The 16,483-nt window shown below is 41.5% G+C and overlaps 1 protein-coding gene across 8 annotated transcripts in view; it reads right to left on the bottom strand.

The window, feature by feature from the left end:
- Window positions 1-16,483, bottom strand: part of DTNA (dystrobrevin alpha) — a 234,481-nt gene that overhangs the window by 87,855 nt on the left and 130,143 nt on the right. For 7 of the 8 annotated variants that reach the window (XR_008746477.1, XM_055799736.1, XM_055799734.1 and 4 more), the window contains exons 2-3: window positions 14,314-14,381; window positions 9,263-9,343 (exon numbers count right to left, since the gene is read on the bottom strand). Coding sequence is in view for 7 of the 8 variants with exons in the window: in XM_055799734.1 (XP_055655709.1) it covers window positions 9,263-9,343; window positions 14,314-14,381 (149 nt within the window). In the remaining variant the exon portion in view is untranslated. Of the gene's footprint in view, window positions 1-9,262; window positions 9,344-14,313; window positions 14,399-16,483 lie in introns of those variants that run through there. The other variant, XM_027792457.2, reaches the window with a different exon arrangement.

Genomic DNA, 16,483 nt, shown 5'->3' on the forward strand with positions numbered 1-16,483 from the left:
GCTGGCTCCACAGCTGGTTTATTTGTAGAAGTTATTGGAGACAGAGGCTGAAAGGGAATGAGGAAGGGCTGAGGACAGATCAAACTGTCTATGTGAGGCTGTGACAGAAATCACTGTTTAGGCACAAAGATGGTGCAGATTGTGTGGTTAAGGTGGAAGAAAGCTCTGTAGTGCCTACTAATTTTCCAGAGCTGCGTGACACTGTAAAAAACACCACAGGGCAAAAAAACCTCAGCAAAAATCCCAAGTCAGCAGATGTACTGAAGAAGGACACTTTGAATGCAATGCCCCAACAGAAAGACAGGGCAAAATGCTGCAGCTTATCTTCTGAGGAAAACAATTTCCTGCACAGACATAAAACCTGTCCTTTACTCTCTACAGAAAACATGTATGGACTGAGCTCATGTATTATTGCTCAAGACTTACTGCTTTGAGTCCAGAATAGAGAGGCAGGGATGGTTCAAGATGATGGACTGAAGCTCCCTAAGAACAAAGGACTGTGATCACCAAATTCACTGAGATCTGCTCCAAGGATGACTTTTTAACTTCTTTCTCCTTTTTCACATAAATACGTTGTCACATGGCAAAAACTGAGAATGACCAACAACATGTGACAGGCATTAAGTCACACTGCTTAATGCACTCTGGCACATTAAAGAGGTGCTTGTGTAACATCAGGACAGGCTCAGCAAAATACCCAAATGGGACAGACCAGAACAGCCCAGGGCAAGGGAAAAAAGGCTCAAGTGTAAAAGAACGTTAGCCTGAAGGAAGGTGCTTGGAGCCAAGAGGGTAACAGGAGAGGAGAGAGCAGCTAAGAGAACGAGGGTTCCAGAGTAGTCAGAGATAAAGCAAATGCCACAGATGATGACATGAAGCTGAAGAAGGGACAAGAAAATTATGAAGGAGACTTAAAAACACAGTTACAGCTTGAGGGGAAAAACAAGAAGGTGAAAGAAGAAAAAGCTCTCACATGAAGCAGCAGCATACCTCAGAAGATAACGGTCATCCTGTGATTGCCAACGTATCAGTTTGTATGTCTGCATATATTTTGCAATTTTTAGACTGCCTAGGAGAGTACTAAGGCTAATAATAATGGTTTATTTTCTTTAGTTTGAAGCATTCATTAGGAGGACCAATGTGAAATAAAACGCAGAAACTTTCTGGTTTTGGGTAACTAATGCCAAGCCTGCCAGACAAAGGTGACTGAACACCTCTTACCAGTAGCAGATGTTCAGAGACATCAGTGGGGAACTCAACAGACTGTCCAACCTTAAACCTGCATCAGGAAAGCCATCAGAAATAGCACTGTGAATGGCAGTTTTCACAGAGTTCAGGAAGTCAGAAAGAAGAGATTTTCAGCTATGATCCAATTACAAAAGCTGTCTCCATCAAGGCAGGGCTGAGCCACCTGCGTAGCAGAGAGCAGCGTGCAGGTATACTTGGGACGTGGCCTAGCCTACGTGTCTGTCAGCTTCTGACTCAAAGGAAGCCAATTCAGTCATTTTCCTCTGTAAAGGACAAAATAATACCAGCTGACAATCTTCTGCAACTCGGTTTGTAACAGGAGCCACTTGGAATCATGAGTATGTTTGAAAAATCTACCTCTAAGCAAATGAAAATGTGAAAGTTTAAGATATATAACCTTGTTCAGTTCACTCTTTTTTGACATTAAAATAATTCCAAATATCCACTGATAGTTCTTCTATCAGCCTTGTACAAGGCAGACTTGTAGTGGTAGCCTTTAAGAGCAAATACTCAGTGACATCTGAGATATCACAACCCTTTTACATAATAACAGTACACTTCATGCTAACATTGAAGAAAAGGCTGAATAGCAGTCCCTCAATAAACATGCCAAATACACGGGTTATATGTCGGGTCGCTAACAGCTATTATGATCTTTTGAGTATATTAATAAACTTTTACAGTCAAAAGGAAAAGAAAATCCGAACCCATTTTCAGGATATTGTGCTGTGAGTGAACACTTACAGGCTAAAACCCTTATAAAGGATTTGTCTGCAGGGAATATGCTAAATCAAGCCCTTTTGAACTTTTGATTAAATAATTGATGCATAATGCAGAATGTATAATATATGCATCTTTTCCCCATAGTTGCCTGGAAACCCATATGGAACGGTACTAGCAGTTCCAGGAGCATTTAGTCTCTAAGTTGCTGGTAAAGACAATGGAACAAAAAAAGTTTTAAAAATCATTAACTCATCTTTCTTTCCATTATTCAGGTACTGCAGGATACCAGAATTAGTAACTTACACAATGGTATCATGAGTCTTGTAATATAGAGTGCTTTTTCTTTTTTTAAAGCTATACCTGTTGGAGCCATGTGAATAATGTAATTCACTATTAGTCAACTGTAAGACTCAGCTTCCATTAAAATCGAAAACAAAGAATACAATTAGCATTTCCAGCCTCTATCTTTCTGTAACAATAGTAAGCAGACCACAGAATATCCAAGACAGTCAACAGAGGAATAAAAATAAGAATTCAAAATGGCAGGTTTTCTTTGCAAATTATATGATTTTTAAGCCAATCACACGGGAGACTGATCACTGAGGGTTTAGAAAAATATGAGAATGCCATGATCACAAATTCAAGAGGCAGATTGCTTCAAACTGCAGCCAAGCAGACCTTTTGCACTTCTTGAGTAGGCAACATTGCTTGTCATTCAGTTTGATTGCTCTGTGACCCAGCCTGAATCTATCCTCTGCTTTATTGCTTCCAAGATGGAGTGAAAAACATGATGAAAATCAACAATGAGAACAGAGCACTAACCATGGAAACCTACAGTGATGAAGGATTAAGTTATTTAATCTAAACAATTCTGTAATTGTGATAATTTGGTGGCTCTGTTCTGATGGTCATCCTGAGAATAAAAGGATGAAGGGCAAGTACAAAACTGTGCAGGCTATACAGTCCTTCAGAGGTAAAAGGCAGGATATTGAGAATGAATGCCTCCTGCCATGGCAGGGATCTTCATGAGATTCTTGCACACTGAGGATACCACCATCGAGTCTTTCTTGTGCACTGCTTCACTTTAGAGAAAATACTGAGTCAAAGAAAGAATGGTTTTATACAACAGTGGCAAGAGGTCTCGTTTAAGTAAAGAGCAGCAGTTGCCAGTTCCTAAACCAGTTAACATACAAAGATAAAACATTTGGTGGCTAAGCATCAACAGGACAGATTAGAACACTTCTGAACATCCTCTAGATTTGTGTTTAGGGAACTTTTTGGATGTGTATGATCAGCGCAGATTTTGTCATGCAGTAGTGAAAGTTGAACCTGGATCTCCTGTTGACTTCCTCAGCCACTAGATAACACAAAGATCACAGCACCATTTCCAGTGTGGAATCAAGACTTTTCATACCCTTTCCTTTTCCTACAAGTACCAGACACTGTGACTTTTCATTTTGTGGTGAATGGCATGTTGAATGGGATGGGATAAAATGATATTTTAATTGTCATCCCAGTATAGAAAAAAAAAACAAAACCAACCCAAACCCCAAACCCTAGTATTTTATTTAGGTTTAATCAAATAATTTTCAGAAAGTGCTTGCTGTCCTGATGGCAGTCAGTCACTCACACAGGCTGATCTCACCATTTGATATCCAAATTGTCAGTTTCTAGGACAAAACCAGTTTCAGCAGCTTGCTGTAGCGTTACAGGAGGTATAAGAGTACAGACGGAAAAAAGTTTTAAGAAAAGCATCTAAAAATAGTGTGTTTACAATAACTGTCACTCACTTCCAGTGGGAAATTATTATATTTCAGGAGGGTGAGAAATTATTCTAACTTAAAATAAATATAAAAAGGCAGATCAGATCAGGGAGGCACCCAAAAGAATCTGTGCAAATTAAGCTGACACACCCACATGCCTCATCTGTGACTACTTAAAGACCAGTGGAGGCAGGAGGAAGAGTGGGGTGGAGGAAGAGGAGACTGTTTTGGAAGTTCATGAGGTCTCCATCATAGACATGGTAGCTGCACTCCCTACGTGGCAATAGCTGTACTATAACTTGGATAAGACAATGCAAAAAAACAAAAAAACCAAAAAAACCCAAAAAAACCTCCCCCCCCAGAAAAACCCAAAACAACAAAAAAATTGTCACTCACCAGAAGAATACTGAAGAAAGAAATAGACACTGAAGCCCTAAGGTGCTGGGACTAAATTGCCAGAGAAACAAGCTCCCTTTTTTTGTCTGCATTAAGTCACTTATTACTATGACCAGCATGCTTTAGATTCAAACTTTCAATTGCCAATGATTTATTCTGATCTCGGGACAGCAGCAAAACATGCTTTTTTCAGCCAGACTCATAGAATAATCTCACAACACATTCAGGAAAGTTTGTCAAGGGCAGCAGTAGTTTTCCAGCTGCACAGTTCTGTATTGGTGAGCGATGTTTAACAGCACAACAGTTTTGATTACGGTATGTTGTTATTTTCTACTCCTGCTGCCACCATACCCCAGAGGGAATCTGCATGTGAACATGATATTTCATCTCTGCTTGTTAATCAATTCACTGAAAACCAAGTATTAAAATAAACCAACTGCACAATGATCACCGGGGATAACTATAAATTGTGCTTTTTGGTGGTTCCTGAATACTGGTGAATGTTGCAGAGATGTGCAACTGCTGTCATTGGTTCTTCATGCCTTGTTTTAGGAAAACCTATTATGTTTCCATGTGTGAAAGCTATGAATAAACAGCTGTAAATCAGCCTTGTCAAGATGGCATTTTCCTGGCAGTAAGGGGAGATGAGCAGGAGCCTGTATGGTGGGAATGTGTGCTGACTGCTCCAGTGCACTGGAGGTGAAGTGAATGACAATACCCTGATGTTTGACTTTGAGCAATATTGGTTTGTAGAATTCCCAAGTTCTGCTACTGTTGCAGAAGTCGTAGTGCTCACCTGTAGTTTTTCCATCTCCCTGACACTCTTGCAGTGTGCACTATTTAGGGTAAAGCACATTTAGAAAATTTAGATGATGAAGTCAGCTATTCACAATTTGTACCGTACAGGCTGGAGTAATTGGACAGGCTGGATTGATAGGGTGAGGCCAATTGTATGAGGCTCAACAAGAAGCACCGGGCCCTGCCCTTGGGTCACACCAGCCCCACGCAGCGCTACAGGCTGGGGCAGAGCGGCTGGGAAGTGCCTGGTGGGAAAGGGCCTGGGGGTGCTGGTGGACAGACAGCTGAATGTGAGCCAGCAGTGTGCCCAGGGGCCAAGAAGGCCAACAGCATCCTGGCTTGTGTCAGAACCAGTGTGGCCAGCAGGACTGGGGCAGTGACCGTCCCCCGGCACTGGGCACTGGTGAGGCCGCACCTCGAACACTGTGTTCAGGTTTGGGCCCCTCACTGCGAGGGGGACACTGAGGGGCTGGAGCGTGTCCAGGGAAGGGCAGCGGGGCTGGTGAAGGGGCTGGAGCACAAGGCTTATGAGGAGCAGCTGAGGGAACTGGGGCTGTTTAGCCTGGAGAGGAGGAGGCTGAGGGAGACCTCATTGCTCTCTGCAGCTCCCTGACAGGAGGTTGTAGCCAGGTGGGGGTTGGTCTCTTCTTCCAGATAACTAGTGACAGGACAAGAGAAAACAGCCTGAAGTTGCACCAGGAGAGGTTTAGATTGTATATTAGGAAAAAATTCTTCACTGAAAGAGTGGTCAAGCATTGGAACAGCTGCCCAGGGAGGTGGTGGAATCACCATCCCTGGAGGTGTTTTAAAAATGCGTAGATGTGGTGCTTAGCAACATGGTTTAGTGATGGACCTGGCAGTCCTGCGTTAATGGTTGAACTTGATGATCTCAAAGGTCTTTTCTAACCTAAGAGATTCTGTGATTCTAGTCTATGATTCTATTACATGTTTCTATAAAGACGTAGCATGTTTGATCAGATTTCTGCACCTGTTTCCTATCTGCTTTTATTATCCCAGATAATGAAATTAAACCTCAAATGATTAGGGTGCTGCTATTTCCAAGACTATACCCAGTAGAGCAGCCACAGTCAGCTCACACTTGCTTTACATTCTGAGATTTGAAGATGACGTAACCATGAGCAGTGCTTCCTCTGGGGTTTGTCTGTCCAAGACTCTGCATTCATTTGGAATTATTTATACCCAAATCTCAAGATCTTCTCAAAAATTCTTTAGAATTTGATTTTTTTCCTTTTTTTTTTACAGAAGAGTCATCTACATCTTGGACAGCAAGCCAAAGCCAGCAGTGTGCCCTGGTGGCCAAGAGGGCCAATGGGATCCTGGGGTGCATCAGGAGGAGCGTGGCCAGCAGGTCGAGGGAGGTTGTCCTCCCCCTCTGCTCTGCCCTGGTGAGGCCCCATCTGGAGTGCTGTGTCCAGTTCTGGGCTCCCCAGTTCAGGAGAAACAGGGAACTACTGGAGAGGGCCCAGCAGAGGGCTACAAAGATGGTGAGGGGGCTGGAGCATCTCCCTTGTGAGGAAAGGCTGAGGGAGCTGGGCCTGTTCAGCCTGGAGAAAACTGAGAGGGAAACTTAGCAATGCATATAAATATTTTAAGGGTGAGTGTCAAGAGGATGGGGCCAGGCTCTTTTCAGTGGTGTCCAGTGACAGGACAGGGGGCAATGAGCACAAACTGAAACACAAGTAGTTCCTTCTGAATATGAGGAAGAACTTCTTTACCTTGAAGGTGACAGAGCCCTGGCACAGGCTGCCCAGAGAGGCTGTGGAGTCTCCTTCTCTGGAGACATTCAAAACCCGCCTGGACATCATTTTGTGCAACCTGCTGTAGGAGAACCTGCTTTAGCAAGGGGTTGCACTAGATGATCTCCAGAGGTCCCTTCCAACCTTGACCATTCTGTGATCCTGTGTTAGTATGTATAACTAAGGTAAAGACTATTGCTATATGAGTTCTGCAAAGTAATAAGCAAGTAGCCTGCAATCATCTCTTTCTATATCCACCACATCCTTGAAGGTACCTACATTACTGACAGTTTCTCTTTTCATTACTTCCAGTTTCAGAAATTATCAGGAGAAACAGAGAAGCATAAAATGAGTCTATATTCATGGTGCACTAATATAACTTCCCAGCTTTTAGGATTTCTGCATGTAGAATTTTGTGAGTCTCTTGCTTTTGGGATTTTTTCCCATGTTTGGGCACTTGGTAGATTCAGATGTGCGCCAACAACAATTTTTAAATACTGTTATTTATGTGTAATGTTAACATAGGCATAGGGGAATCTTAAATTTGCAGGAATTCTTTGAAAGATAATATTAGAGCTTTTTCAGATTTATCTATTCTCTGCCTTGAAGCTCTTGCCTAGAAGCTCTGCCTTGCACAGCCATTGCCTGAAATCACATCATGTGAATGAATGACTTCTTTTCCCACTAATAAAAGAAAGCCATCTGGGAGAGCAGTAGTCGACCAGAAACAACCAGAAGAATCTGTACTTGATGGTGAAAAGATGCATGTACTTGAGCCCATTCCAGAGCAACAGGCATTATTGCTTAAGTTGCGCAGAAACCAATTCTTAGGGTGACATTTTAAGTTCCTCCATTTTTTTTTCTTCAGAGGAGATTGATATAGTATAAGTCTTGATACGAGACCAGCAAATCATTTCTCCTAGGTTATCAAGGGCAACTAGAAGGCAAGCACTGTCCATGAGCAACTTGGCACGAGCTGGTAAACTGAAGGGTATGTGTATATGTGTATTTGTTCCCTATGAAGAGAAACAACAGTTCCACAAAAGCAGATTGCAGTTGATAAATAAGAAGAACAAAGTTAAGATTAACAACCAATATTTTTAGCCAGCCAGCCACTCCCAAGAATGAAGCTATTGCACCCTTAGGTTTTTTCATTTGCTTTTATATACAGTTATCAAAGCAATTACTGTTAAGATTTTGCTATCACTGTCAACCTAATTGGATACTTTTGTGACCTCAGACTGTTGTATTCTGTTACCATGAAAATGAAGTGAAAATTTCATCCTCTTAAATATAAAATTTATAAAAATAAAATAAACAACTGAATGCAACATCATAGTGTCTTTCAACACACTTCCTCTTGAATGGGAGAAGCCAGCTGCTGGGCAGGTACTAAATCCCTCCTGGGTTTTGTGTCCCGCAGCCTGCTTATAATGTGATACTAATCCTTCAATTCTACTTCAGCTAAACACATATTAAAAACATGATAAATGTTCTGCAGAAATAATTGAACAACCTGCTCTGTAGTTAATAAGCCAAAAAATACTCTCCAAAGTCTTTTCCACCACAACTTGGCCTCTCCAGTAGGTTTGGACAGCATAAGCTAAACACTTCCATAACGCAGCTAGATGTAACCCCAAAACTAGGAACTCTCTCCAGGGTGGTTAATCTCTATCTGCAGTGAACGTTCTTAACATACTTACCACTGCGCATAGCATAAACGTAGACAGACTGTCATTCTAGTTTAGATACGAAGACTAAAAAAACTTGTTTTCTCTGCATTAGTTGTCTCCCTACTGCCACTGATGACAAGCGTTCCCTTGGTTAGAATTTTTTTTTTGTCTTGGTGTGGAAAGGTCCAGTAAAACACATAGACCAAACCCTACCATTCTAAGTATTTGCATACTGTTTTGGATGGAGAAAAAAGGATACACTCCATTACAGATTTTATATGTATTTCCCCTTTAAAGTTCACAGCAGGTGACTGTGATAATAGAAACTGCAGCTGTAAAGGAAGAAAGACTGAATCTCAGAAGAAACATTTAAAAAGTCACTAATCAAGTGGGAAACCTCTCAAGAATGAAGTCTAGAAGGTGGAAGACAGACATGCAGAGATCAGAAGCAAGTTCACCCTCTTAGAAGATGTCTCTAGCTGGCCTTCTGGAGAAAACGGGGCTGACTGACATTGCACTTCACTTGCTGCACCCCAGATAGACAAGGACTAAAACCACCATTCCTTCTCATGGAGTTCCTACAAAAGCATTTAATTTTCAGGATCTTGCTGGAACCCACAGGTGTTATTTTACAAGAAAACTGGAGAGTGCAGTTAATATACTTATTAATTAAAGCTGTGGCCTGCATCACAACTCACCCTTCTGTGACTGAATCACTGGCATGCTTGAGACAAGTTCCTTATATAAAAAGGTTAATATTTAAAATGTGCCTAGGCACTCTGATTAGTGTCCTTCACAGTGCTGGATCAAACAGCCCCTGTTTGTGACTGATGTGAAGGACAGACTGGGGAGTGTGGTGGAAAGCTAGTAACAATGGTATATTAAAAAGCGCTGACATACTTACAGTTGCATTTCTTCTGAACAAATCTAAGCTTGCATGCTGTTCGGTAGGTGGACAAACGAATGCGATCCAGATCTTGAGCCCCTAGTGCAAGAGAATAACAGCAACATTTGTATGGAATATGACCTGTGCCTATCTTTGCTAGCAGGGAAGCCAAAGAGGACACATGAGCGGACTCTGTTCAATAATTTTTAAGGCACTCCCCTTTGCAGGGAGTAGAGAGGGGTGAGGAGAAAGAAGGGGAATGGTAGGAGCTACAGTGTTAAAAGACTTTTATAAAGGAAGGCAAGGAATAGTCAGCCCACTGTGTCTGTCACTTTGAAGAACAATCTGGTCAAGCTGCAGGCTAAAAGACACACTGGCCAGGCTCCAACAGCAGGGAAAACCTCCATCTAATTTTAATATTTAACAACAAAGCTCATATCAAATATCTTTGGCTGACATGCCAGATCAGAACAAGGTATTGCCGGCAAGCCAAATGAGAAAAAATATCATGCCATCACAAAAAGACATGCCAATCTGCAGAAGGGGACAAAAATAATGCAAAGGGTGTGAGGCCTTTCTCCATTTTGCAGAGCTATGTCCTCTGCAACAGAGACCTCAAAGGGTCAGCTTTATGCTTCACACATAGCTTGGCCCTGGCTGCTGCAACTTAAAAGATCTGGCAACATTTCCAAAGCAGCTGTTGAGGAGATGGGTATAAACTGAATGGTAGCTACTTCACATACAAGTGCAGTACAGAGGGACCAGGATGGGGGCAGAACCTGGCACAGTGTCTTTAGGGCTCCTGCTGCTGTGTACCACTCATAACACTTCCCCAAATCCTCAAAATGTAGATGAAGAGATTGTGATTTAAATCTTTCTCCTTCCTGGCTGGTATGTCTTACAGAAAAAAAGGGTTGCCTCATAGCTACAACATGGACTATGAAATACATGACTGGTTATTAATTTTACCACACATTTAATGGAAACGTATTAAATTAGTTGGCCCTGTAACAGCAGTAAAACCTGTTCTATTCAGTTAGGCAAGGTACCAAGTTACAAAAAACAGAGCTTCTTAAGGAACTGTCTGCATGAAACACAACCAAACAAGGTACAATCGGGCTGGAAGAGGAGTGGAGTATATCCCTGCTTTTACATATGTTTCCCAAATGCTTTCTTTAAGATTCCTCCTGACGTTATTAGATCGGCTGCTCAGCTGCACTGTTTGTACATATGGCTATGTCAGCATTGTTCACTCACACTTTCTTAAAAAACCTCCCGGACCCAAATTTTTCAAGTGTGCTCTGACCTGCAAGTTGCGAATGAGAATGATACTCTCCTCTCTCCCCTCTCCCCAGACTCTGCTCTTTTCCTGACTGGATTCCCCCACACTGAGTTCCCAGGGATCCCAGCTACTCCCTTTTGCCAGTTGGCTGTCTTAACACCATCTGCTCCTGGGAGAAGCTACCCGTAACTACTTAACATCAGGTCTGGAAAGATTTTTTATTCTTTTCATCATGTGCTTTATTGTTAAATTAGACAGGTTTTTCTCTCCTCTATTAGAATCTCATTGACAGCTTTTGGAAAACTTCTTTACTGGCAACGCTTGTAACACTAAGTCTTAACATTTTTAATAGGACTGATGAGTAATATGAATTTAACTTTCTCCTTCTTTAGTGAAAGCCACTAATAAAATCTTCCAATGCCCCTTTACAAAACTTCAGCCTTTTAATGTAAAGATTCAAAGCAAAGAAAGACTGGCTCGTTGAGCTCCCAAGGTTGCAGTGTTAATCCTAAACAAACAAATTTGTAGGCAATAGTGTTGCTTTTTTTTCTTTTCTATTTGCACACACAGCGGATGGTATTACTTTGATACTATTTTGGGAGCAGGTGTTTTTGCTGATAAAATCCCTGGAACAGACAATTTAATTTTATCATCATTCATATTTTGCCACAGTCAGAGATCCATTTGTCAATTTCTGTAGAAAAGTGAATTTACTTACACGGAGAGTCCTGAAAAGCAAGTGGAAATAGTGCAGGACTGAGCACGGTAAATGAGACTATGAATTTGTAACTTGCCTACAGGATTGCCAGTGGCCTCTCCCTCCTTTTGCTCGCTGCCAGTGATTCGCTGTTTCCTTTGAACATGCTCACCTCATGTAACACTGTTTGTTTGCAGTTTGCAAAAATAATAAAGGGATACATTTCAAGCTTTGGCTGCTGTTTTCTTGCTGGATTATATGTGCTTGCAGCACAACAGCGATGTATGTTTTGAACTCTCTTCATCAGGCCAGATATACCTGAGCATGTCAGGTAAGACTAAGAGAAGCCTAGTGATTTGACATCCAATGGTGCATTTTGAGATATAAGACACAATTTAAGTTTTAACCACAGGACTTTAAAGAAGATGATATTGACTATGATACTAATTCACAAAGGTTTGTAATCTGGAACTAGAAAGATGCCTCTGCGGAAGAAAGAAAACAAAAAAGTCAAACTAAACTTCTTTAAAACATTGGGAAAATCACATATTGGCACAAATCTAAAGTGAGAGTCAAATCCATCTATTGCTTGTTTAGAACAAATTTCCTACTTAAAAAGGCAGGAAAAGTTGGAATATTTCTTGCTGTCTTGTGTAGTCTGGAACATGACCCACTTCATACAAGTATTGTGGGGTTTTAATCAGACTTGCAGATATGACTGCAGGAACCTAAAACACTGGCAGAGTCCTCTGTGTTATGAATTTTCTTCCTCTTACATCTGCAGGTTATGGAGTTTAACTTTTTACCGTAAGTTTATGCTGTTACGTTAAGAAGTTTCACACGGCCCACAGCATGTAGGGCATGTGGAGCACATGTTTTTTGTTAAACATGGATCATGTGGGCTCGCACACAGCTGAGGGCACCTCAATGTAATGCCAGGATGAGCTTCTGTTTCGGTGAAGCACACCCTTTACACACACAGGATTCCAAGCGACTTTCAAAATGCAAAATTCAGTGTTTTATTAATATGGACATTTATTTGCCTAAAACATATTTAGTTTTTCACAAAGACTTAATATTTCCCCGTTTTTACCTAGTTGGAACCCAGTTCTCTGTGTGCATGTGTAGTATGAGGAGGAAGGGAGGCTGGCAAATAGAAAAAGGAAAGCACACGTGAGATAAACTGACTCAAGTAAATATGTCATAATACTAAAATGTGAAAGAAAAAATAGTAGACAATAACTATTTGTGTACAGTGCAGGGAAAATAGTCCCTTCTCTCCCTTCAATTGCTGAGTGTAAATTTTCCCAACACCTCCTTAACTCCTCCAAAACAACCCGACAGCAAAACAGCCTTCAAAACTGTGGGAACAAACCATAAATCCTCCAGCAAAGTCTTAAGCAATTATCTTCCATTTTAGGAATATTTCAAACTCACTGAAGTTAATGGAAGTTGTGCTATCGACTTTAGCTGATACAAACTCAAGTTCTCTCTATAGTTCTAAATAAAAGTATAGTATGTTCTAATAATGGATAAATGCATCATCCTTTTTTCTTGCTTTTTTTTTTTTTCTTTTCCTTCTAGCCAAAGAACAACCCCTCTCTCCACTGGTCTGAGATATTGTACGCAAGGGACAAGAGAAATACCCACCTGAGTTACAACAGCAAGCCTTGTATGATACTGAAATAATTACAGGGCACAACAGAGCTAGCGGACACAGTGGAACAGGCCAAGACTGTCCTCAGCACGCAATCTGAATGAGAAATCCTTAATTTGGAGACTCAGGAGAACAGGTGTAGGGCATTCAGTCGCCCCTGGACTCACCCCTGGAGAACAGTCCTAAGCACACCTAATTCACCAGCGCGGACCTGGCCTTTCAGTGTGCACAGCTGCTCAAGTCCCAGCAATGCTCATCTTAGTCTTCCCCCAACGACGGGGGAGATGTTCTGTCGTTGTTTACTATGTTGCAGGGGACAAATAATAGGAAGCTTAGTATTGTATTAGTATTGTATTGTCTATTACAGACAGAACTTAGGTAAACCTAGTAACAAGGTGACAGTCCCAAACTTCATACGTAACAGAAATTCCTTGACAAATGGTGCATTGCTTGTAAGAGAATTGAGAGATGACTGTCGAGAACTGCAGGATCATTGTTATAGTACATCCCTGACACACTATTCTGCAGGGAACACAAAGCTTCACTAGAAACTATAAAAAATGTGCTCAAGTGGAGTATGATAGAGTCCCTGTACTGTGCCTGGCTGGGATGGAGTTAACTTCCTTTATTGCACGCTGCTAAAAAAGTGTTTATCACACACTGATGTTTTAGCTATTGCTGAACAGTGCTTGCAGAGCATCCAGGCCTTTTTGTTTCCCACTCTGTTCCCCCCAGAGTCAGCTGGGGGTGGGCAAGAGGTTAGGAGAGACACAGCCAGGACAGATGACCCCACCTGGCCAAAAGGACAGTCCATAATATATCACGTCATGCTCAGCAATAAAACTGGGGTAGCAAAAGAAGGGGGTGGGAAGTTTTGTCTTCCAAGGTAGACATTGCTCGGAGACAGTCTATGCATCAATGAATGAGTGACCACCTTTGCATCACTTGTTTCTTGTGGTAATTTTTTTTCTCTCTTTACGTCACTTAATCATCTATCTTTATCTCAAGCCATGAGTTTTCTTGCTTTTGCTCTCCCTGTATTCTCTCCCACCCCACTGAGGGCTGGTTCAGGATTAAGGAAGTGGTTGTGTGGGTGCTTAGCAGCCAGCTGGGGACAACTCACTACAGATACCCCCACTAAAAGATGTAGCCTTTCGGAGACCTTTATCCCTCTTCATTGCTACCTGTGCATTGCAGCATTTGTGTCTCAAGAAGCTACTGATTAAATAATACAATTACAAAATCTGATGTAGAAAATCCCTCTCTTCTGCTTTTTGGTCAAATCAGCCCATTTTCCTGTAGTTTTGGACTCATAATAAACCATTTGTGAAATGGAGATATCAGTTACTTGAGGTGGAAAGCTTGCATAAATTTTACTGACACTGCATTGCAACCGGCTTCGTTTATCTCTGTGAAACATTTCTAGTACTTACGCATTTCTGCAAACAGCTGCCTTCTTTCTGCCATGGTATTTCCTCTTTTCCCACAATCTTCAATCATTCTGGAAGACAAAATCATGTTAAAATACTGAGTATTATTCCCAGACTGAACATAAGTACATAAGCATCCACAATTGATCCTAGAGAACCTTTGAGGCTGGCTGGTGCTCCATGTGTACCCAATACCTTTTGCCAGCCTCTCTGTGGCATGGTTTGCAAGGAAGCTGGTCCCCAAGTTGTCCTCCATTCCCTAGACTCTGCTTACAAGCATTTGTTTTCCCTCTCTCTCTCTCTCCCCCAAAGGCAATGTTCAGTTTTTCTGCTTGATGTAACTAACTGACTTACGTAACACAAGCTCTGAAATTCATTTTAGGTTTTGTCAAGTAAGGAATCTTCTGTTTAAACTATGTAAGAAAGAGGAAATCACTCAAGATTCAGATGTTATTTTGTAATTTAGAAAATACCTTTCTAGCCAATTCTGGGTGGAGGGGACAAAAAAATAACACAACAGCAACTAAATCTCTACTCCACAACATAACACCCTCTATTTACTCAAGCAAATATACTCCAAATATTCATTCAAATTCAGGACAGTACGACTCTGATTACATGAGTAAAAAACTCAGAAGTAAGAATATATTTTCCTTCAGTTTTAAGATCTAAAAATCTTCAGAATATTTTGAAGAGCACTACTGCTGGATAGAGCACAGAGAAGAGACAACTTCCTTCAAAGCCAGCATTCAAACCATAACAGATGGTTATTGTTGTTGTTGTTATTAGTATTACTTTATTTGAATTATTAAACTGTTCTCATCTAAACGCACGGGTTTTATCTTTTCCTGATTCTCCTCCCCTTCCCACCAGGGTGGGGGCAGGGCGGGGAGTGAGCAAGCAGCTGCATGGTACCTATTTGCCAGCTGGGATTAAACCACGGCAGCTCACTACAACGTCAATATGTTAGACATAAGGCTGTGAAAGGCTGTAACAACTTTATTTAAACTTCAGCAGCACTCAAAAAATGAAACCAGTGTCAGCATCACTACTTCCTATGGATAACTCCTAGCAAACCAACATCCTTTCCTCCCTGACAAGTCTGGTTAGGGCTTCTGACCTGCATTTTAATCTGCATCCTTATCTCAACTAGACTGTGTAACATAACATTGGATCATCCGGGATATATATAAAGGAGATGATCTGCAGAGACCTGCAATTCAAAATATTCTACTGTATCCCATAGCAAACCCGCATATGTATATAACGGGAAGGGTAAAAGTACTGGATGCTGCAGTCTACCATCACCAAAGGACTTAGGATAGAAACCCAGTTTCCTTTTACTTCTTGAGGAAAGAAAGGCAATCACGTAAGAGGTGTTTTGTTGTCTGTGGGTTTTTTCCTTTCAAAATGCACTGTTCAAATGAAGTGGTGGCACATTATAACTGCCTTTTCCAAACAGCCTATTCAGTTCTCAGAGTACTGATAAAGGTTCTGCTAAAGTGCTGTCTACGGTGGACATTTTGTGATGTGAGCAGCAGTGCCACTAGGAAGTGGACAAAGAGTACAGCTGCAGCCTGTTTGCAGGGACATTCAAGTTCACCCTTATGCTCTAACTTGGCTGGGAGTGATACAGATGCGTGTAGCATGACGTTAAGTCTCAGCTAACGTATCCTGCCTTTGTGCAGAGATACCAGGTTTCAGTAGAGTGCTTTACAGAAGTGGCCACACAGCCTCTGATCTAGAGGTAGCTGGTGGATTGCTAGCTTAAATGTGTCAGGGAAGACTCACACCCACCTGCAAAATGAGATATATCTCAAGATATGCCAGACCCAGCCTGCATCCTACTTAGACAGCAGACAGTAATACCTTTTGTGCCTGGATTAGCCTTAAATCTCTGCCCATCAAAGATGAAAAATGATGTAATCCCACTAACTCCAGCTTGAGTTCCCCACTCCTTCCTGTTTCTAATCAAACTCATAGTAGGAAACAAATTTGCCATGGTAAATGACCATATCTCATAGGACAGGTGGCTTCATAAAACCCTTTGAAAAGATAGCAGACAGCTGAGTGAATAATTCAGAGCAAATACAATTTTAGATTGTTTTATTATTTGTAGAGCGGGACACAGGCCACCATAATTTTCCCTGACTTCTCCTGCCCTCAGAATTAT

This window comes from Falco peregrinus, chromosome 3 (assembly GCF_023634155.1).
Source record: "Falco peregrinus isolate bFalPer1 chromosome 3, bFalPer1.pri, whole genome shotgun sequence".
In the NCBI taxonomy this organism is placed as follows: domain Eukaryota; kingdom Metazoa; phylum Chordata; class Aves; order Falconiformes; family Falconidae; genus Falco; species Falco peregrinus.